General features: G+C 38.1%; 1 protein-coding gene across 2 annotated transcripts in view; it reads right to left on the bottom strand.

The window, feature by feature from the left end:
* LOC108386225 (T-box transcription factor TBX18) overlaps window positions 1-21,267 on the bottom strand; it is a 28,395-nt gene extending 7,128 nt beyond the window's left edge. For both annotated transcript variants that reach the window (XR_012124122.1, XM_073219336.1), the window contains exons 1-6: window positions 19,467-21,267; window positions 18,126-18,330; window positions 15,895-15,996; window positions 12,432-12,603; window positions 6,286-6,453; window positions 3,136-3,200 (exon numbers count right to left, since the gene is read on the bottom strand). Coding sequence is in view for 1 of the 2 variants with exons in the window: in XM_073219336.1 (XP_073075437.1) it covers window positions 3,136-3,200; window positions 6,286-6,453; window positions 12,432-12,603; window positions 15,895-15,996; window positions 18,126-18,330; window positions 19,467-19,779 (1,025 nt within the window). In the remaining variant the exon portion in view is untranslated. The remainder of the gene's footprint in view (window positions 1-3,135; window positions 3,201-6,285; window positions 6,454-12,431; window positions 12,604-15,894; window positions 15,997-18,125; window positions 18,331-19,466) is intronic.
* Between the last annotated feature and the right edge of the window lie 424 nt (window positions 21,268-21,691).

Here is a 21,691-nt window from a genome sequence, read left to right as displayed (position 1 = left end):
ACTTTTTAAAAAAGGCCTTCATTTTCCCCAGTAATGGAGACTTTTCCCATCTAGTTAAAGAAAAGATAAAAGGCACCTCCTGCAGGGGTGTAGCCAAGGCGATAATTTATACAAGATGCCTTTGAACAATTTCCACATTTTATCACCACCCTAATTTATGCTATCAAACGGCTAAGTTTATTTAGTAAAATGGTTATGTTTTTCCTGAAGTATTTAAAGAGAAGAAATTTTTGTACCTTCCTGAGTAAAAAATTTTATAGGGTCAAACCTAAAGCCTAACTGAAGAATGAAACTATTCTCAGCACATAAATTCTCTTTCACAAATGTCTTGCAGGAGAGCTTTTAAGGTCTGAAGCTACTGATTCCTATAAAATAGGCTGTAGGACCATAAATAGCCAGGAAAGGATAATTTTTAATTAAAGCAAATTGTTTTATAAAGTTTAAAAAATCACAAGTCTATGTTAATTTCTCTTCCTGATTAATTCATTTATTTCACATATGGGGAAAAGTAGAATTTATATTAAAAAGCAATAGCACAACAGAACCAGGGATATTAAAGAAATACATTGAACTTTTTCTCAAGGGCTTTCTTCTTTATCAATGTATGAAAAAAAATCACCCCTTCCCCCAAGCCCCTATCACCAGTGAACCCTCTAAGTCTTATTATAACTTAGCCTCTTTTTTTAAGAAAAATGATATATTAAGTTATAAATCTTTAAAGCTGACCATATTCTTTCTTCCCCATATAAGGGTCTTCTGCATTCATCAATGGATAATATTAAAATCAGATTTTTTTAATGGGAAATGTTGATTTATAGATATTCAACATTCCAGAATGAGCACCGAAAAGCTTATCTACAACAACCAGCAAAAGTAATTAAAATGAGAAAAAAAAAAACTATTTCTTTCACTAACACGCAAGCTATGTACAGGCTCACTATGTTTTTCTTGTACCAAGATATTGTTCAAATACTTAGAGCAAAGTTTAAATTTTAAATTTTAACAGAATTTAAGAAGTGTTAAAATCCAATTCATTATTTTCTGTATGTCCATTGAAAACTAAATTTTAGAGTCAGGAAAGAAACAGTTGCAAACACTATGGATGCCCTTCCTATATATTCCTGAGACAGCCAAAGGGAAGGAAAAAAATCGTATCAAACCCAACATTTTGACCTCATGATACCAAACAAAAGACTAAATAGTTTATCTTCACAAATGCCACCGATTTTTTTACTGACCAAATTTTAAAAACCAAATGCCTTTTCATTATGCTGATGTTTCTAGAATTCTTCCTGGAAATTTGTCATACACAACTTACCACACGCTTCTACTTGTAAGTTTATTTATTATTATTGTCTGCCCAAAATATACATTTAAAAGTATTTTTAAATTTATTGCTTTGAAAAAGAACCAGCCGAGTAGAAGCAGCACCATCCCCCAGCGTCAAGAGCAGTGAGGTCTTCCCCAGAGCAATCCTGCAGGACAGCCTGGACGTGGTTCCTGCTACGACTCTCCCAGTGTTCCTGCTGCTCTCCTGGTTCCTTATCTACTCTCCAAGCTTCAGGGATGCCCTCCAAGAGTTTCAGTGAGTTTTAATACATGTATTCTACGCTTTAAAAACATAACAAACTGGAAGTAATTGAAGACTTAAGTGGATAAATAATGTTGGGTTATACCCAGAACGACAGGAAGATTCCATCAAAGTATTTGTCAAGGAAAAAAGGAATCATTCCAAAGGCTGCTTTACCTCACAGTGACCATTTCAGTTACCTAATTATTCAATTTTCAGAAACTCCTCTGAAAAGCATCTCTAACCAGGAGCTAATGAAACAGCACAAAAGCCAAGCAAGTTTTTCCTCTCCATACTGAAATACACACCTAAAAACAGTAATTTCAATACAGCCAACAACGTGTAGTAGGTATACCTGCAAATCTTTCTACAGGATGAAGAATTTCAGAGGGAAACCCTGTTATTAATTAGTCTTGTTGACCACCTCGACTAGGTTAAAGGCTACTCTACTTTCAATGCATTTGACTCCTCACATTGCATGGCGTTTAAAAGCCATTGCACATGAAGATGGAATCAAGTCTGTGCAAACACTTGAGTGTATTCTAAGTAAAGGTCTCTGTTGACACAGACCCTGCCCAACTTAATCAGAGGAAAGAACTAAAAGTCTGGACTATGACCTGACTGTTTTCTCTCTACAATTTTAAATGAAATTATCCCTAAAATAAGTTAATTGGGGATTTTGACTTCATGTAGACATAGCCTATCAATACCAAGTTTTCAAAGAGTATTAGAATAATTTCTGGAGTAAAGTAATAAAAATTTCTCAAATACTTCCCTTTAAAAACAAAATGTTTTAAAAACATCTAAGTCAGAGCCTTACCCTGAAAAGGCATCTGGAGAACATTAGTCTATTATTACTCTCTATTACTAGCAACAGTTATTTTAGAAAATGCTGCACCAAGCTGTATTGGAATAGAATTATATCAATAAACTCAAGAACCTTCGGCACACGGAACTGGGTGATCTGCTTTTTGATAAAAGTAATAGAGTGGAACTCATTCTTGTAGCTCTCTCACTTAGTACAAATACCATAAAACACGACACAGAAAAAATAAACAAGTGTGTGGCTGTCAGCAGAGCTGAGACATATTTGGAAACTAAAGAACAACAGCTCTCTCGGCAATGGGGAGCAGTTTCATAGTCTGGTTGGGGGAACAAGAGACTCCATCATATTCAGAAGACAGAATCAACAGATAGCTATGACATCATAAGCAAATCCTAAACCAAAAACAAATTCAGAGAGGAAATTCAGTTGGGATATTGCTGCCCCTAGGCCTGCAGGAAAGACTTCCTCCAGGCCCTGTGAGAGGCAGCGTGCACTACACTCCCTGACAACTGTTTCCACCCAGCGTCACACATCAAACTCACCTTGAGAATGGGCAGGCCACAACACTACTCCCAAAAATAAGTTACATCCATGGCCCAACACTATTAAACAAGTCTAAATCCTCTTCAGAAATTATCTCCAAACCACATCAGCAAATTCAACTGTTTCTTTTGTAATGGAAAATCCACAATACAAAATCAAATATGTTTATCACAGGGTGTTCCTCACTAAGACTTACCTGTTCCTCCCAGAGTCTCGGAAGCCTTTGGCAAATGGATTCCTATCTATCTTCAGACGAGTTATCTGCAGAACAGGAAAAATAAACCACGTCAAATCACATTATAAATGTCAAGTAAGGTCATTACAAAGAAATGATGGAAGAAGTACAAGTTATTCCAAAATTAACTCAGCAGATTCTATTGTGCTCCTCCACCCTATTTCCCAGGTATTTTATTATCTTAGCAGCAAAGCTAGAAGAAAATCTCAGAAATCATCCAGACATTCATCTACTTTGAAAAACATTCCCCATCTCTATTCAAGCTCTGTAAATAAAGTTTGTTTTGCTTTTAATAACCCTAGAGATGGATATTCGGATGGTCTACTGAGGAGCTGTCCTTTGTTTGATAATCTCTCTGAACTAAAGTTCTTCCTTTTAACTCTGTGACATGGTTTAATACTGTTTCTCTTGCAATAGTGGTGATGGGAAACAGCTAATACCCAACGTCTGCTTCACAGCCATTTCTAAGCCTCAGTGTTAAGCAACTATGTATTCTTTTCTTCAGAATTACATGATATATAGTCCTTTAAATGTTCTGCCTCTATATTTTGCTTTGTCTCTCCTTGAATCATCTTTATGGCTTTCATCTGAAAGTTTTATGCTTTCCTCTTTTATCTGTGCAGTCCTGATCTGGTCAGAGCACTACAGTGAATGTCTAACCAGAGGTAACCACTACTTGAAGGTTCTAATGGGATTAAATCTCAGGCATGTAGTTGAAGTAAATGATGCGTTAATTTTAACTACAGCTCTAATTTGTTGACTAAGAACCAGCTTTTTGACCACTAGAACCCCAAGTTTTAGGAGGGAAAATTGTGCAAATTATCTAGTCTCCATTATAAACAACTTTTTTAAGATATACATTTTGAAATTGACACTGATTTTGTTACACGCATCTTAAAATTGACACTAATAAACAAAATCCAGTCTATTTCTTAACAGAGCTCTACTTTGCCTAGAGGAATTTACAGCCTATTTCTAAGAAGCACATCATGCTTTGTTTTCTGTGTTTATTGTCTTTGTGGAATCTATAAAGTTAATGAATATACTTCTGACCTTACCATTTTGGCTAAGTACAAATGAACACTGTTGGATAACACTAAGGCAAAGAAAGACATCTTTGAAGTCTTCTCCAGTTTCCTTATATTTCCTGTGTGCACTCTCAGCCGTCCTCCAATTAGTAGTACAACACCTAGGATACATGTGTTCCATAGGATATTGCTTACTATGTGGATAAAACTACATTATATATAAGGGAAATAATGTAAGGCTTTGCCAATTAATTCACCATATCTGCCACTTTGTCATTGAATGAATTATTTATAACTTACTATAGCTCAATTCTGTGTTCACTTAAATACATTTAAATAACATTAAATAATTTAAATGTTCATGTAAAATAGTATTTTTAAAAGAGTTCAGACTTACATAGTGGTGTCTTGTCAAAATAGATATATCATGATTACTATAATTTTACTACTGACATTACATCTATTGAATGCATACCATTCATGTTGTACCAAGAGTTTTATGCATATTATTTCACTTAATTCTCATAGCAACTTACAATAGTTACTATCTCAATTTTATGTTTTCTTTTAAACTAAGGCTTAAGTTTCCTACAATCATAAGGTTACTTGGTGGTAGAACTGGGCTGGGAGCTCATGCTGTTAACCATTAGGCTAGGCTCCTTCCCAATTTTCCATAAGTTCTTCAAAATAGTAGCTGGGAAGTTAGAAAATAAACATGATTGCTTTTTATCATTATCAACTTCCCTTCTACTTTTTCCACCCTCTAATAATTGATTTGTCCACATTTGCTAATTGGTATTAGTTACCAACCAACATATACTGAAAGCCCACTAAATCTTATTTATTGTATCACAGAGGCTGGGAGAAAATACACGTTTAAAACAGTTAATTTGTGTGTGTTAGAGAGACAGAGAAACAAGATGGACTGGGTTGTTCCAAAGATAGTAAATGCCTCTTTTCTCCTTATGCATTATATTTTTCCTAAAAATAAAAAATCATCATCTGTACCCAACATATTTTAAGAATTATTATTTAATTATCGCCAGCCTTCCTAAAAGTTAATTTCGTCTTCCTTCCTAAAAGCCTATATAAAAGCATGGCAATATGCATGTGAAAGGACAGGACAGCTTTGGCTGTGGGACTGGCTTCTTCTCCACACAGAGGAGAGCAGGTGAATCTCTCAGCCTTAAAGGAGGACAGCTGGGACAGGATTTGAATCTCCTAAGAAGCCTTAAAACAACAGAAACCACAACAGAGAGATTAAAATCCTTAAAATTTTAACTGAGATGTATACAAATCTACAGAGAAGTGGAGACCTTAAGTAATTCTGCTGACCATTGGAATTTATTTTTAAATCTACCCACAAACCACATCAGCCTCCACCACATTGCTATTTCTTATGAAAACCATACAGAATTGTGTGGATTGAATAATTGCCTCTATTCAATTCTCTACCTACTTGACACGACCTCTATATAAAGATATATATATACATGCTTGCCATACAGAGAGAAATATTTCACCTTTCAAATTATTTCTTATTTTATGAAAGGGTCACAACCACAATTGCTAATCTTTCAGACTATAAGCATATCCATCACCTTCTATCACAAAAAAAGTATATCTTGAAAGAAATAGCCCTTTTAGTATATACACCAAAATGACTACATAGGATAAATGCTTCTGAAATACTGTGTATAATACATGCACTGTAGTTTCAAAATGAGCAAACAAATCCCATGTTCTATGATACAATTCACTTTTCATATTCTACATGTCTACAAGGCAATATGCATTGTTTCTAATTTTAATTATGACATCATGATTCACCATCTCGAAATGGAGAGTAAACATACACTGTGGTATGAGACACATTCTTGCTTAACAAAATCCTCACTAGAGTGGCCTTACTTGGGAAATCATGGATAAAGAATTGTTACTACAATATATGTGCTCTGAACATCACATATAGCAAATGCCTTATGACAATTCATAACATTTAGATACAGTGAAAAGGAGAGCTAGCTTTCTATATACACCAGAAATGAAAAGTCCAGGAAGATGCCAATTCTGAGAACAATACCTGCTGATTCTGATAGGCGGTGACAGTTGTGAAGACAGTTTCCGGAAAGGAGAATGCTTTCACTCCTTCCCCAGATGGAACAGGCTTGACGGGAGAGAGATCATCTCCACAATCTTTACGGATGACATGAACCCGCGGTTGGTATTTGTGCATAGAATGAAGAATAATCTATGGCAAGGAAAGAAAAGCCAAATTTATCAAGAACTTCTGCCCAATATCAACAGCATGACTAAGCGTTTAATGTGTAAAATCCCAGTTGGAAGTGAAGATTTTCAAGAATGCAGAAGCACTAATTTAATAAAAATATATCAAAATTAGAGAGGGAAAGTTAGGAAGTTATTCAGAAAATATGCATCAAAACACAAAAAAAAAAAGAAAAAAAGAAAACCATTATTTTGGTGGAAACCTGTATTCAATCATGTGAATTTAACATAAAATTTTCTGTTTCTGAAAATACAAGAATAAATTCATAAGCATTTCATTTATAATGAGCCAAATAGAACATAGAGTCCAAAACAATAAAACTAAAAATGAGATTGAAATGATTATAAAATCCACCACACCCATCCCTTAAAAATAAGTATTTGTACACCAAGGTCTTCAGAGAATATTTTTCCTCTATTGGTGACTATGACATGTCCATTCAAAGACAACTGAAATTTTAAGTATAACCAGGTTCTGCCTTAAAGTGGCTCACATAGTCTCTGGTCTGACAGGAGAGCCTAGGGTCTGTGGCCACATCACAATAAGGTTTCTCAAACCCAGATGCCTGGGGATAGAAAAGTTGGAGCCCTCAGATACTACTAGAACTGGAAAATATGGTTCAACTCACTTCTACCCAATGATCCTACTTCTGAGAATTTATCTGAAGGAAATAATCCAAATACAGAAAAGCATTTTGTGTACAAAGATATACAGTGTACTATTTATGACAATGGAAAAACTATAAACTACTTAGATGAGTAGTTGGTTAGGTGAGTGAAAATCCACACAATGGATACATATTATTAAGCCATTATTAATGCTATTTAGGACATTTTAAACACTTAATGAAATGCTTCTTTTCAAAGCTTAAATGATAAAAAAGGATTCAAGTTGTTTATAAGCTTAGCACAACTACATAAAAAATAGACATTAAAAGGGACCCATACAATTATATGAACAGTGATCATCTTTGGATAGGATTGCTGGTGAATTTTTTCTTCTTTATATGTTTTATACTTTCAAGGTTGAGAAGGTGGGGTAAAGAAATAGCCTCATTTAACAGGATTTTCTATTTGCTGCAGAGAGTCCATATTTAGGTATTCATTAATGAATTTAGTTAACAAACCTGTATGTTTCCTGAGCTACATGATTTGAATCCAGGTTCTTGGGTGTTAGGAATTTGAAGGGGAGCTGCTTCCACAAAAGTGTTGGAAATACACAGTGGTTGACCTGCCTCATGTCTTTTTAGGATGCAGGCAGTTTAGTAAGCCAAACTCAGAATCTGTGAGCAGCCCAGAAAACAAAGAGCCTATATCTGAAGAATGGGTTTGCTGCCACAAGGAGAAGTCTTTACCCTCTGGTAGTAACCGGTGCTATAGTCAGTTCTGTTTTGTTGACCCTAAAGTTTTCTTTTTATCAATGGAAGAAATGCCTGGATAGCAGATCTAATAACAGTGCTTGATGGGAAGGCAGCATAAGTATGAGGAAAGGATAAGAGGGGACAGTTCTTATCTTCACCTGGAGACACATGCACAAATCTTCAACCTCTGTAAAAGTTTCTTTCCAGGTCTAAGAAAGGACAGAATTTCAGTAACCTAATAGTGGCTCACAAAATCCACTTGAAGGGTTACAATCAGAATTTTTTCAAATCAATACAATTATAAAAGAAAGTAGAAAAAAAAGAGTATGCTCTTCAGAGTAAGGATAGGTACCATTTTACAAAACACTGTTTTCTCTGTTAGTGTGTGCATGCGTAACTAGGTCATAACATAGGATGTATGTCTGATTATAAGTCAGGGAAAAAGTCTGAAAAACACACAAACAAACTTTAATTTTAATGAATCCAATGATCAGCAAATTCCAGGGCAAAAGAAAAATTAGAAAAAGCTCCTTTATATTAAAGTAATTTCAGAGGACTAGAGCAAACTGACTTGGAATAAAGGAAACAAATTGATTTGGGTTTCTGTTTATTAGTCAATGAAAAGTAGGTTCTTGTTTTATGAAGTCTTCGTTCTCTCAAGCAGACTTCTACATATAGCTATATACATTTAATTTTATCTGTTTATATCCTTACCTAATTTCCAAAATGAATTAAGATGGCGTATATCGGAGTGGGATACAGAAATAACTGATGCTATCCAGGCATTTCTCGAGCAATGTGGCCTTGGTTTTGTTTCAGGTGATGCTGTATAAAGCACTCCTTACAAATAATGTACTTTCAAGTTCATCAGCTCAATTGATTCATTCAAAATTCTTTGATCCAGCATAATGCATGAGAACACCAAGCCTCAAGATAGCCAAAATGACTTGCTCATGACCATGAATCTGTGGGACCTCTAAGCCAAGTTCTTTCCATCAGGGAGATCTAGGCAATCTCCTGTTTAATATCTTGCTTCCCCACCTGACTGTCAAGCAGAAATGGGAAGAGGATGAGGACAAACTTAGAGCTAGAGACACTTTACACCATGAATCTTTAGCACCTGGGAGAACAAGCATCCCACAGGTCCTCTGGCTGTAGCTGTGTGGCCATGCTTCCTTCCAAAGTACCCCCTGCACTGTGGCCATGAGTCTTGTTTAAGGTGTACCATTACCTGTTCAATGCCTTCTAAATATTATGCATAGTGAAATACTCATCTAAATATTTCCCTTCAGACTGCAAATTCCAGGCTAATAGGGAAACATGTACATGATAAGTAAATTCTCTACCCAAGAATGCTACCAGTTGCACAGGAGTAGTCCAAGGACCAGTCTTGGTTTGTATACAATCCAACATAAAGCCGGCTATGAATTTCCCAAGAAGCAAGTAGAGAGTATAAAATCTTTACAACATTCAAAGACCAGGTGTCAAGTGATAAGACATTTCCACTCTAGATGCTCACCAATATTCCTCTCTAATCCCTGATATTTGGAAAGATGTAAAGTCACTTTGGGGAAAACCAATGGCACATAATCTCATGTCTCATGCAATCCGATGTCCAGTCACAGCCCTGTGAGGGTTTCATTCCTGCAATCATTCTGGGTTCAATAAAAGTACCAGGTCTACATGGAGTTCCAAAGTCACTGTGTTGAACACATGTACATCTTTAGCAGAGTAAATATGGGAACTGAGAGGACAAAAAAGTAAGAAGGTAATTTAGAAAATCACCTCTCATTTGAGTGTACAGCTTGATTAGTTAGAGATTAGTGCCATTTCCTTTAGAATTAGCAGTCCTGAGGAAAAGGGGAACCTCAGCCATATGAGGGCAGAAGGGTGAGTCCCTGAGGGGTCTTCGCATCTGGAAAGTGACCACTGAGTCAGGAAGTCCCACCACGATGCTACTACTATCTCCCTAGATGCTGCATCATATCAATAATTGAATAAGAAACAAATGTCTCATCTCTAACCTGACCTCACTGGGGTCATCAGACTTCAGGAACCTCTCCCACGCTCTTCTGACTGGAATAATGTGGCATCTGTACTTCTCTGAGCTGACAGCATAACTATCTGTGTGCATGCCTTATCTCCCTGTCTAGGCTACAAGATCACCAAAAGCAAAGACTACGGCCTTTTATCTTTTCCTACATTTTAGAAAGTCTTCAAAAATACATTCTAAAAATAAGTAACAGGAAAGAGCATTTTCCCTTCTACATTCTCCTCTAGTGTCAACTGATACATTTATTTTTGCCATTTGCAAAGGCAATTTCCTTCCTTCCAAAATACATATCTTTCTCTCCCTGATCCTCACACATTAAATGCCCCTCTTTGTTAAAGTATACATCTTGCCACAACCTTAAAAGAAAAAATGCACTGGTAGATGACACACTCTTTATATTTTCCCCATTTTATGCTATGACTCACCCATGAACATGAGTGTGTGAGACCTCTTAAAATATTATAATATAAAATATTGTAATTATTAATAGAAACAATTGAGTTGCAACTTGCAAACTATTATTTTGTGTTTTAAATAAATGCTGTGTGATATTTTTATGTTTAACTTGGCTAGGTCATGATCCCGAAATATTCGGTCAAATATTGCTGTGGTTATTTAGTCTGGATGTTATTGTAAAGGTATTTTTCCATGAGATTAACAGTTAAATCAGTAGATTTTGAGTAAAAGAGATTGCCGTACATAATGATGGGCCTTGTCTAATCAGTTGAAGGCCTTAGGATAAAATTACAGGTTCCCTGAGGAAGAGGGAATTCTGCCTCCAGATTGCCTTCAGATTTAACAGCAATATCAATATCAACATCCATATCCCTGGATCTTCAGCCTGCCAGCCTGCTCTACAAATTTCAAGCCTACCAGACCCACAATTACTTAAGCAGATTCCCTAAAATCTGTGTGTATGTGTGCGTGTGTGTATACACACACATATGCATCCTATTGGTTCTGTTTCTGTAAAGAATACTGTCTTAAATAAAGTCTAGTGATATTACAAAGTTAAAGTCATATAGATAAATTACAAGATCTAAATCTTATATTATAGATATGTTAGGTATTAAATATAAAAGCAGTAATTTGATCTGAAATTAGAATTATAAAATGAATATATTGACTTACATTATTTAAAAGTTTGTACCTTACAAATGACAGTGTATAGTTTTTAGGCCAAATTGTCTCTTTAAAAGATATTCTCAAACTATAAAACTAAGGAAAGTACAGCATATGTATTTACTTAATGAACATTTTAAAATTGTTTTCTATTAAAAAAAGATCCCTCAGTGAACATTCTGGCAATGTTACACAGCCAACCCCTTTAAATAAGATGGGAAAAAACTAGCATTCTTTCACTGAAGTAAAAGATAACTATTACAACTTGACTGTGTAATAAAGAATAATAAAAAAAATTGAATAATGCAATAAAATATAGGGCATGAAATTGAATTCAGAAATGAAAGCTACCATGTTACTTTTTTATTCTGTTTCAAATCATAAAAGGCAACAAATAAACAAAAGCACTAACAATGTGAGGTGTGTCTTTAAAATGTAGGTACTACACCTGTACCACAATGAATTTGTACTTGACTATTTCCATTAAGGTAAACCACTTAAAATATTGTCTAGCAACTTGCAAATCAGATCCTGTCATCACTGTATTAATAGTTTAAGACAGCTTGCATTTTTGTGGCAAAAGATTTGCTCATAAATATGATATCTTTATGTCACCCCTTTGAGAAATGAACTTGATATTCCTTTAAGTACGATGTACTCTTCAAAAGGCATTTCAATCCTGCCTCAGTCAAAACCCTCTCGAATATCAAAAACCTAATATAAATGCTATCTTTGAATGAAAATCAGCATGTATCCAAATTATTTATTAAAACAATAACCAAGAAATCTTGCCTATGAACAATTTTACTGCATAAAAATTAATAAAGTTTTGAAAATGATTATGTTATTGGAATGACTGACTTTGTCTTAATGCATCATGTTTAAGCAGTTTTAAAACTAGAAGGAATTATTATTGTAACATATATTGACACATTAGGTGTCATTACAAAACAATTAGGAGTTTGCAGATGAAACACAAACAGCTCAAGCCTGGGCCATTACTGGGAAACAGTAAGCCTCAGCCGGGAAAAGCACTGGATGCAGGCAGGACACTAAATCATTATCCCTGGGAGCCCGGCTCCCAAGTTTTCACATTCAGAGTATAATAATTAGGACCTCATGGGATTTCAAACAAATGTTTTAGCTAAAAAAAATCTGCTTGATGTTCTTTCATTCCAATACAAAGGCAGTATCTAGCTTTAGCCTATTAAATGTTTCATAGGATACTCAGGCCACAGGCATAATCTCTGATGCAAATATAACACTGATTTTGCAGAGAGCATGCATATTCTGATCAACTCAGAGAGGAGTACTGTGATCTTAGAAAGTTCATGGCCTTAGGTCAGGCACAGTATACATATGGCTTCACTATCCAATGGTGGTACATGAAGGAGGACATCTACTCACGTGGCCTTGGTCATCCAGTTCATTGTTGGTGAGCTTCAGCTTGTCAAAGCTGATCACTTGTCTCATCCAAGTCTCCCCTGAGGCAGGCGAGTCCGGATGAATGTATACACGGGGTGGCACAGGGGAGTCGGCGTTACCTGCCACCATCCATTTAGAGCTGTGGTAAACATACCTAGAAGGTGATGAACAGGGCTCAGTATGTGCACTATTGCTTTTTTAGAATTTCCAACTCAGTAGAATCGATAAAATATGCACCTATTTTTGGGGGGGGTCTAAATCATAATGATTGGCTCCCTATATCCCATGCATATAAAATAAGATTTCAGGCACCTCTCCCACGCTCTTCTGACTGGAATAATGTGGCATCTGTACTTCTCTGAGCTGACAGCATAACTATCTGTGTGCATGCCTTATCTCCCTGTCTAGGCTACAAGATCACCAAAAGCAGAGACTACGGCCTTTTATCTTTTCCTACATTTTAGAAAGTCTTCAAAAATACATTCTAAAAATAAGTAACAGGAAAGAGCATTTTCCCTTCTACATTCTCCTCTAGTGTCAACTGATACATTTATTTTTGCCATTTGCAAAGGCAATTTCCTTCCTTCCAAAATACATATCTTTCTCTGTAAAACAGCAGTGGCCTACTGAGCACTCAGAGCAAGTGGTATTAAGAGTTTAGTGAAAAATATGCACACTATCACCACCATAAATGCAAATATATTAATTCTTACGGATCACATATTAACACATATATAGACATTCTGTCTATATTCTGATATTTCCCATTTTTCGTCTGGAAATTCAACTAACATAAATGAACTATAAAGTTGTCAAGCTCACCTTTAAGTAAATCACAGAATATTTGAGTTATATTTTAGAGGGTCTCACTTCCTTCATATCACTTCCCACTTTAGGCTTATGTACAAACTGATGTAATAGATGGTAGAAAGGTAAGGGGAAATGGTTAGAAGTTCCACTAGCTTTTATTTTCTTATCCATGATCATTTAGGGTTTTTTTTCTAATTCTTTTACACTTAAATTGAGGATAGTGTACTTAGTTTAACTTCAAAATTTTGTAAAATCAGAAGATATAGTCTTTATCTCCTATATTTCTCTTTCTTGACCCTTGTAAGAAAATTCTTTAGTTTTCAAATTCCACTAAGTAAAATACACATCAAAGTTTTAAAATGATGGCATATTTAATTAAATATTACTTTTCTAATTAAGAGACAAAACATCCTATTGTTTTTATATATATCATATATAATGACTCCTTAAGAATACATTTAAATAACAATGCTTCAAGTAATAAATACGATTATAACATTTAATCCTGTATTCAGATTACCCTTCATTAATGCTAATTTAAAACTCACTAATTTAAAAACTAGGAACTAGTATGTCAATGATCCATTTAGGAAGGATATAAAATGATAAATACTTAAGTGTTTTCTGTTCATTTGTATTTTGGAATACTATGACATAAAACTTAAGTAATAATTTGCAAACAGTCTCAGAAAATTCTATCTGTATGGCATGAAAATTGCTTTTTAAATTGGCATAAAACATGCCCATAATGTCTCTGGTGACACTCTGTTCCAACTATGGTTACACATTTCTTTCTCTTTTGAGCTCAATATGCCTTCAATTATTTAATTCCTTTTCTTGGGGAAAAAATACAAAATCACAAAATTAATAATTTTTTAATTGGTATAGTGCAATTTCAATAAATAAGTTCTTAAGTACATGGCCTTTTGTAAATATTATCTTTACATTCTAATAAAAAGCAGTTGTTTTCAACTTGACCAAATATACTTCTTGACAGCAGAGAATAAGCCAAAACAATTTTTTTCTAATGCTACTGAAAAAGTTAGAAAGTAAAATGCAAATCTTAGAAAGGCAAGAAAAAAATGCACAGTGGGTATAGTTATTATCAAAACAAATAAAGTAATATGCTCTATCAAACCTTAAATAAGTACACATATTGAATAGTTCAAAAACCCACACCCTTTAAGAGAATAAATGCTACAAAATATATATTCTTCGGGAAACATTCTAAATACAAATGCTAAAAACAAATTTATTCTTGGGGAGCTTTCAGATGGAAGCAAATTTATAGTTTGCAATTTTATCTTTTAAAAGCTAACATAACACCAAATTTTCTTGCTTTATGTGAGAATAATTCAAATCAATTAAGCAAAACGAACCATCCAAAATACATGGAAGAAATTTGGAAAAAGAAAAAGAAGACAAACTTAGAAAAGAAAGGAATAATTTCTAAGCTTGTTAAGAATTATGTTATCTTCCTCAGCACAAAACCCAAATTAGTATATAGATTCTAAACCAAGTATATTTAAAGAATAACTTTCAGTGCTTTCTAGCTTATTTCATGCAGCAGATAATTTTAGCAAAACTCCTTAATGAGTTATGTAACTAAAGTAATTAATACAACTTTTACACAAAAGACAAATTTTAAAAATCCTTTTAGTACCCACTTTTTTAGTATTCCATATGTGCCTGGATTAATTAAATCTGTATATTTTTGATAACATAAATGTTTCAAAAAAGCAACTTCTTAAATTTTAAAAAGTGATAAAAGCCAAATTTGATTGCATTTAAAAACTTACTAAATGCTCTTGTCGTTTATAGAAACACAAAAACAAAGAAGACCACAATTTAAGGCAGCATCATCTTCTGACCTCTCACTCAAAATTTCCCTTTTTAAATGGTGACATTCTTAACTCAAGAAAATAAAAAGCATTGTCATTGAAAATTGCTGATTTGATTACTTGCAGAAGAAAAAGAGCAAAGATTAGTTTAAAACTTAAGAATACATATTTTTCCCAACTTTAGTTGATGTCTAGATAAATATCCTCTTTAAAATACAAATATTATAAAGCTTTTTTAAAAAAAGCACTGTTAATTACCAACCAAACAACAGTAAATTAACAAGTTCATTATCAGTTTCACTCAATATCATAATGAATTACGAAATTTTATTTTTATAAGTTGTAAAAAAAATCTTCAAAAATTTCCTCAAATTAATGGGGTAAAGTCTGCAAATATCTACAATTTTGAATGTAACAAAACGCAGGAAATTTATTTAAAGATATCACAAAGAAAATGAAACATTTCATTAAATATTATGTTTATCTACAAACTTTCCTTAACATTTCCTCTCAAAATTCTAACCGAAATGTAAATGGATATAAACGACACATTTAGTTTAGCAACACTAAGCTGGCCCCTATTAAAGACATTTTGTATTTGTTAATAGCAAAACAAAAAATTGTTTCCTCATTTACTGCAAGAGAAGGCACCTTCTGAGCTCCTAGAACCGAAGGGCATTGGATTATGGACCTGGAAATTCTACAAGTTTCTGGAAACAAACATAGTTATAATAGATCAAACAGACATAACCTGAAATTCCTTTTATCTTCCTGTATCTTTCTGATCACTGTACCTGTATCTTTTATTGTCCACTGGCACAATGTCCATGGCAATGTAATATTGCTGGTGAGGATCTAGTCCTGAGATCTTCACTCTCATCGCTGGAAACATGCGCCTGTATATCAGGGACGGGAAGAAAGAAAGTTTGCGTTTTGTTTTTGTTTGGGATTAGGCGTGGAGAACGAATAAGCAAAGAAACCTCTCGAATCTCTACTTTTCAAATGTGCAAAAATGTATAGCTTTCACTCTGTTAATGTAATTTAAAAAATCAGAACATAGGACATATAAAAACTGAGGCTTTTAAGTGTAATTTGTAAACCCCGTCATGCATTCTGTGTTTCATGAAATATCAGTCCAGCTAGAAGGAAAAGAATTATACAATGAAGGAGTAATGACACTAAAGAAAGCACTTTATTTTTTAAACAAAAGTCAATAAGCATGTTTAAAAATATGGATGAAATGTTCCAAATGGTAAAAACAGAAACTTTGAATTTCCAAAAGTGATAAAATATATTATAAAGTGAAATTTTAAAAGGGTTATAAAAAAACCACAAGGAGCCAATGTGCCATACTATAACCAAACAATATGTTCTTTATTGAGACAGGACTTCCTGTCTGCAGCGTGGTAAAGGTGAAGTGCAAAAGTTGCTCTAAATTTGAAAGGTATAGTAAAACTTCTTTATTGAAAGCAGAAACTAAACACAACGTATATTTACCAAATCATTCCTTCCCCCACCATGCCCTGAAAACACTTTCTTTTTTAACCACACTCACTCAGAACTTTGCTAATTAAAGCAAATGAAAATCCACATTTCTTTTGGCTTCGCAGAGATGGCTATCAAAGGAGATACTAAAGTAAATGCACTTACCTTTTTAAAAGGGTACAGTAGCAAGGACTACAACAGCAAATTATTGTATGTAAAAAACAAATAGAGGAGTATTTTTTAAAACTTTCACCTAATGATTTATGTCTAGGACCCTTCCAGTTAATCTAATTTTTTACTAATTTAACCTTATAACACAAATTTTAGTGCTGTTATTTACCATTTTTTTCTTTAACAATAATGCCACTAGAGACCACTTTCAGAGAAAAGAAAGTCCTTTATTCCTAAGTAGACATGAGAACAGTTTAATACTCTGTTTTGGTGTTATTTCAGTGCACCTGTAAGATAAAGAGTTAAAGGTCTTTAACTACATCCTTTATAAGACAACTGTTGCTTTGTGTTGTTGAAGACTGAATTTGGATCACTAATAAAAGCTCTGTGAAAATGTAGAAGGTAGCATATGGATTCAATAAAATATGTTTTTGTAATTTCTAATAAGTTGGGATACTTTCATGCTATACAGGTTTTTGCCATGTGTACTCCCTGAAAGAGCTGTGTATGCTTTTTGAAGTTCCTTTAAGGAAGATATTATTCATAGATTTCACTGCACTAAATGAACTGAAAACTTTAAAATACAAATATTTCTACAACTCCCTCAAATTAATAGGCTATGGTACAAATTCATTTATTTTACTGATGGATGTGAAAATTTCACACGTTCAAAAAACAGACAAAACTACAATTTAAACATTTTTTTCTAATATTCTTCAACAAATTAAGGCGAATGTGGTGGATTTCATTTAGAAAAAATATGGATAAATATAACTGTGAATCTATAAACAAAAGGGTTTTTAAAAATCAGGGTAATTAGTTTTTCAGGAATGAAGCATGTATTACCGGTGATTCCAGTAACTTTTCATCCTGAGCAAATATTAAAATAGCACAGTACACTACGTCCTCACATTGCCAGGAAATCTTTTGATAAAGAACCAACCTAGATGTTTCGAATCTGAAAAAGCGTATCATAGTTTGATGAAAAGTAAACTGTTTTTAAAAGGGGAGAGGGGAAGGTAGTATGTCCCACACTTCCAGGAATGGTAACTAGAGCCTAAATAAATGCCTGAACAGACATAAATATGACCACGAATGTTAATTACCCTGCACAAACAGTATTAACCGCAATGGCTGCCGCACTGACGACGACAGTGGTTTTTCTCCCTGGCATCCACCATGAGGCGGCCAGGCTGTGCCCCTCACAGATCGCACTCCGGGGTAGGCAGGCAAGGCCAGCTTCAAAACTGAACCACTACTTGAGGCCTTGTCTTGTCTGAACGAAAATGCTACGCAGAGACCCCACCTTGCTGCAGGCCCTTCTTCCTAAGCCGCCAATGGGTGGGGTGAGGTCGGGGTCGGGGTTTACCTGCCCGCCTTGGTGATGATCATCTCCGTGCCGATCTCGTGAAAGCGCTTCCAGAGCTCGGCTCCCTGCAGATCCACCCTAGGGGCCTGCGGCGAAGGCAGCGGGGTCCCCGGCCGGACCAGGGCGGGCGCCGGCGACCCTTTCGGGGAGGCTCCTGGGGACGCCAGCGGGGAAGCGCCCTGCAGAAAGCCGTCCTCACAGCCGCCTGGGCAGCAAAGAGCAAAGAGGGGAAACGGGGAGGGCTTGAGAGGACAAGTCGGATGGGAGGCTGACCCCGAGGGCGGCGGGGGGAAGGAAAAGGACCAGGGGAACCGGGGGAGCTTTTGTGCCATCGGGCTCATCTAACAAAGAGACCCCGGGTACGAAATACCCACTCTGCCCTTCGAAGGGATGCTAGACGTCCAAGCGGGGCCCCCAGAGAGGTGTGCAGGCCGCGTTCACCCCACCCTCCCGGCATCCTCCCAATCAAGGCTCCAAAATAAGTTTCGCGCCAGCGTGCGGGTCTCGGATGCGTGCCCGGCGGAACCTGAGACGGGTTCCCGAGTCCAGATCCCTTGTGTGGACCCCGACACACTCCGCGAGCCGCAGCACGCAGCAAAACGGCCTAGCGCCCCGGGTGCGAAGCGTCTGGGCCTCCTTTCGCAATAGGCGTCCGAGGCGCCGCGTTTTGGGCCCGGCCTGAGGCATCCTCTAGAAAACTCTCGAGCCTCGGCTCCGCCGAACTCCGCGACGGCCTCGAGCTGCTCAGACGAACAGCGAAGGGGCAGGAAGAGCGCGGAAAGCGGGCTCACAGTCGCTGTCGGCCGCGGCACTGGGAATGCAGAGGGGCAGGGAAGGTATCGCCTAGCTACCCCTCGGGAAACCACGTTTGCAGATACGCCGCCCTCTTCCTGGTTTGCCCAAACGGTTTAGGGCATTCGTTCCGGTTTCGTGGGGTGTGATGCCGTCGCTTCCCCCACCCCCATGCTTTTAAAAGTTAGCAAAGAAAAAAGAGCACCCATTGGCTGGAACCCCAAGGGAGGCAGATACGGAAAGCACACATCTCCACCAAGCGCGGGAACCAGCGGAGCCTGCGAGCGCGGGTCGCCCAGGCAGCCCGAGAAGCGAGGCTGGAAGCGGCTTTTAAACCGTCTGGAGAGCGACTCGAGGGGCGCGGCGAGCGCGGTCAGGACGGCGGCACGCTTTGCGCCCCGGCACGCGAGGCCAGTGTGCAGGGGGCTGAGTGGTCGCCCCCGCGCACGCACGCCCGCGGCTCGAAGCCCGGAGCCCGCGGCAGCGCCGGCCCGCCGGATCCGGAGGGGACGCGCCCGGGGGCAGCCAGGCGGGAAGGAGCCGACTTACCCGCTGTCCCGCGGGCGCCGCAGCTCCGCTCCAGTTCCGCGCAGCCCCGGGCGGGCCCGGGTGCCGCCCCAGTCGATGGCGGGAGCGTGGCGCCTTCGTCTCCGTCCGCGGAGCCCTGTTCGTCCGCGCCCGCGCCACTGCCACAGCCGCAGCCTCCGTCATCCACTGCCCCGGCCGCCACCTCCGCGCCCAGCTTTCGCCGCTTCTTCTGAAGCTGTTGCTGCTTCTCGGCGCCAATCAGAGCCTCCACCGAGAAGGCGTGCGCCTTCAGGCTCAGCATGCTGCACGGCGAGCTCCTCCGCTTCTCGGCCATCCCCGCCGCCCGGCGCCGCCCGCCCCTCGCGCACACACCGCCGCGCCGGCACACGCGCTCCCCGCTCCTCTGCCACCAGAGTGCGAACGAGCCTCGCGGCCTCTCCCAGGCCGAGATAGGCCCCCTTCCCCGCCGAGGGCAAGCACAGATCGGGCTTTTCCTCCTCGCTCGTATTTGGATCCGAGGAACCAGCGACGCGCCCGCCAAGTTTCCTTCCCTGAGTCTCTCTCGCGCGCCCTCTCACAGACGCGCTCCTTCGCTCCCACCCCCTCCGCCGCCTCCTGCTGCTCCAAGTTCGGCCTCGACTGATGCGCCAGAAAGGACTAACATGGGTAAAAAAAACACTCTGCGGACACAAATTAGGGATTGTAATTGAAATTTGTTGCCTTGATCTGTCAGCACTTACAGGCAGGAGAGCGGTGGGAAGAACTTGCTCATTAGTGTCAATAAAGCGGTGGGGGTGGAGTTCGGAGACCTGTCAATCACTGAGGCATCCGACCAATCAGAAGGCGCCGACTCCGCGCAACCCTCGCCCACTTCCTTACAAGGTTGCAAAATACCCAGAGTGGAAAGCGCCGCCGTCTGGTTTGCAAGTGCCAGCCCCGGGTGTGGAACCGGGTCAGTCACCCTGCCTCCCACAGCCTAGCCCAGCCCAGCCCGAGTCTCCAGCTTTCCTCATTAGAATCTGGAAATGCTGATGCTCCTGGCTTAAAACCAAGATGATCACCAAGTCAGAATATCAAAATCTTTCAAGAAACCTTAAATTCCGATCCCTCTCGCGTATCACTTAATGTTAAAACTCAGAACATTTTGAGGAGTGTGGAGAATTCACAGCCACCAGGCCCGTGTTTTCTCATTTAAACATTCCTGCATTTAGTAGAGCCTACTCTGCACTGGGCATGGCACCAAGCTTGCTTATTAATTAATTTTATGTATGTTTTTATGTTTTGCTCCGGGGATTTTTCTTGGGGAAGGAGTGAGAATTCAAGGTATATTTAAGTCCTTTATATTTAGGATACTAGTCAGTAAAAGCTCGCCCTTTCCAGAGTCTTCCTCGTCTGTCAAAGCGTGATAGTTAATTTTAAAACGTAGGTGGTGGGATTTTAATTCTGTATGAGTTTATGATAAAGATTTAGTTTTTTTAACTCTCCTTAAAAACTTCTCAGAGTGAAATGTTTTAAGATACAGTAATGTTTCCAGTGCAGCTTTTTTTAATGTCTCTGTAATTTAACCTGACTTCAAATTGCCACTTCTTTTCTCAGGCTTTTGAAGAGCCAACTTGTTTCTTTAAAATAAAATTTTAAAAAAAGAACAATGTTTTTTAAAGAACTCTAGACGTATCTATCTGTACAGTTTGTTTTGTAGTTTGAACTCGACTACAAAACTCGATTAACAAAAAAACTGGTTTGGTATAAATAGAGCAAATATCTTGTAGAATAAAATCCATGATACATATTACTTTGAAATCTTTGGTATAAAATGCACGGCAAAGGATTGTTTTGTTTTGTTTTTTCTCATCCTTGTTCAGTCAGTTTCAACAGTTTGCTGCTCCATATCTCAGACTTCCCTCTGAGCTTTCAGTTGAATGGTTGGGATAGTAGCTTAGCCTCTGCGATCTTTTTACGCGTAGTTGAGGGGTGCGCGCGGTTCCTCCAACGTATCTAGTAGTATGGGAACCTGAGCAGGCAGTGCTCGGAGGCATTCACTTACCCGCTGCCCGGCAGGAGCCGGCAGCCCCAGGGTCAAAAACGACTCAGCAACACCGTGGGGAGAAGGCCTCTTCTAAATTCAGGAGTAACCGACTCACAGAGAGGGGTTGTTCTGCGTTTGTGAAAGAAGTCTTTGCAAACTGCCTGGAGCTTTCCGGACCCCGAGAGCTCCCCAGGCGGGTAGGATAGCCTGAAAAGTAAGC

The sequence above is a fragment of the Manis javanica genome, chromosome 13 (assembly GCF_040802235.1).
Source record: "Manis javanica isolate MJ-LG chromosome 13, MJ_LKY, whole genome shotgun sequence".
NCBI lineage: Eukaryota > Metazoa > Chordata > Mammalia > Pholidota > Manidae > Manis > Manis javanica.
Note: the sequence above shows the minus strand (reverse complement) of the source record. Positions and strands in the feature narration are given on the sequence as shown.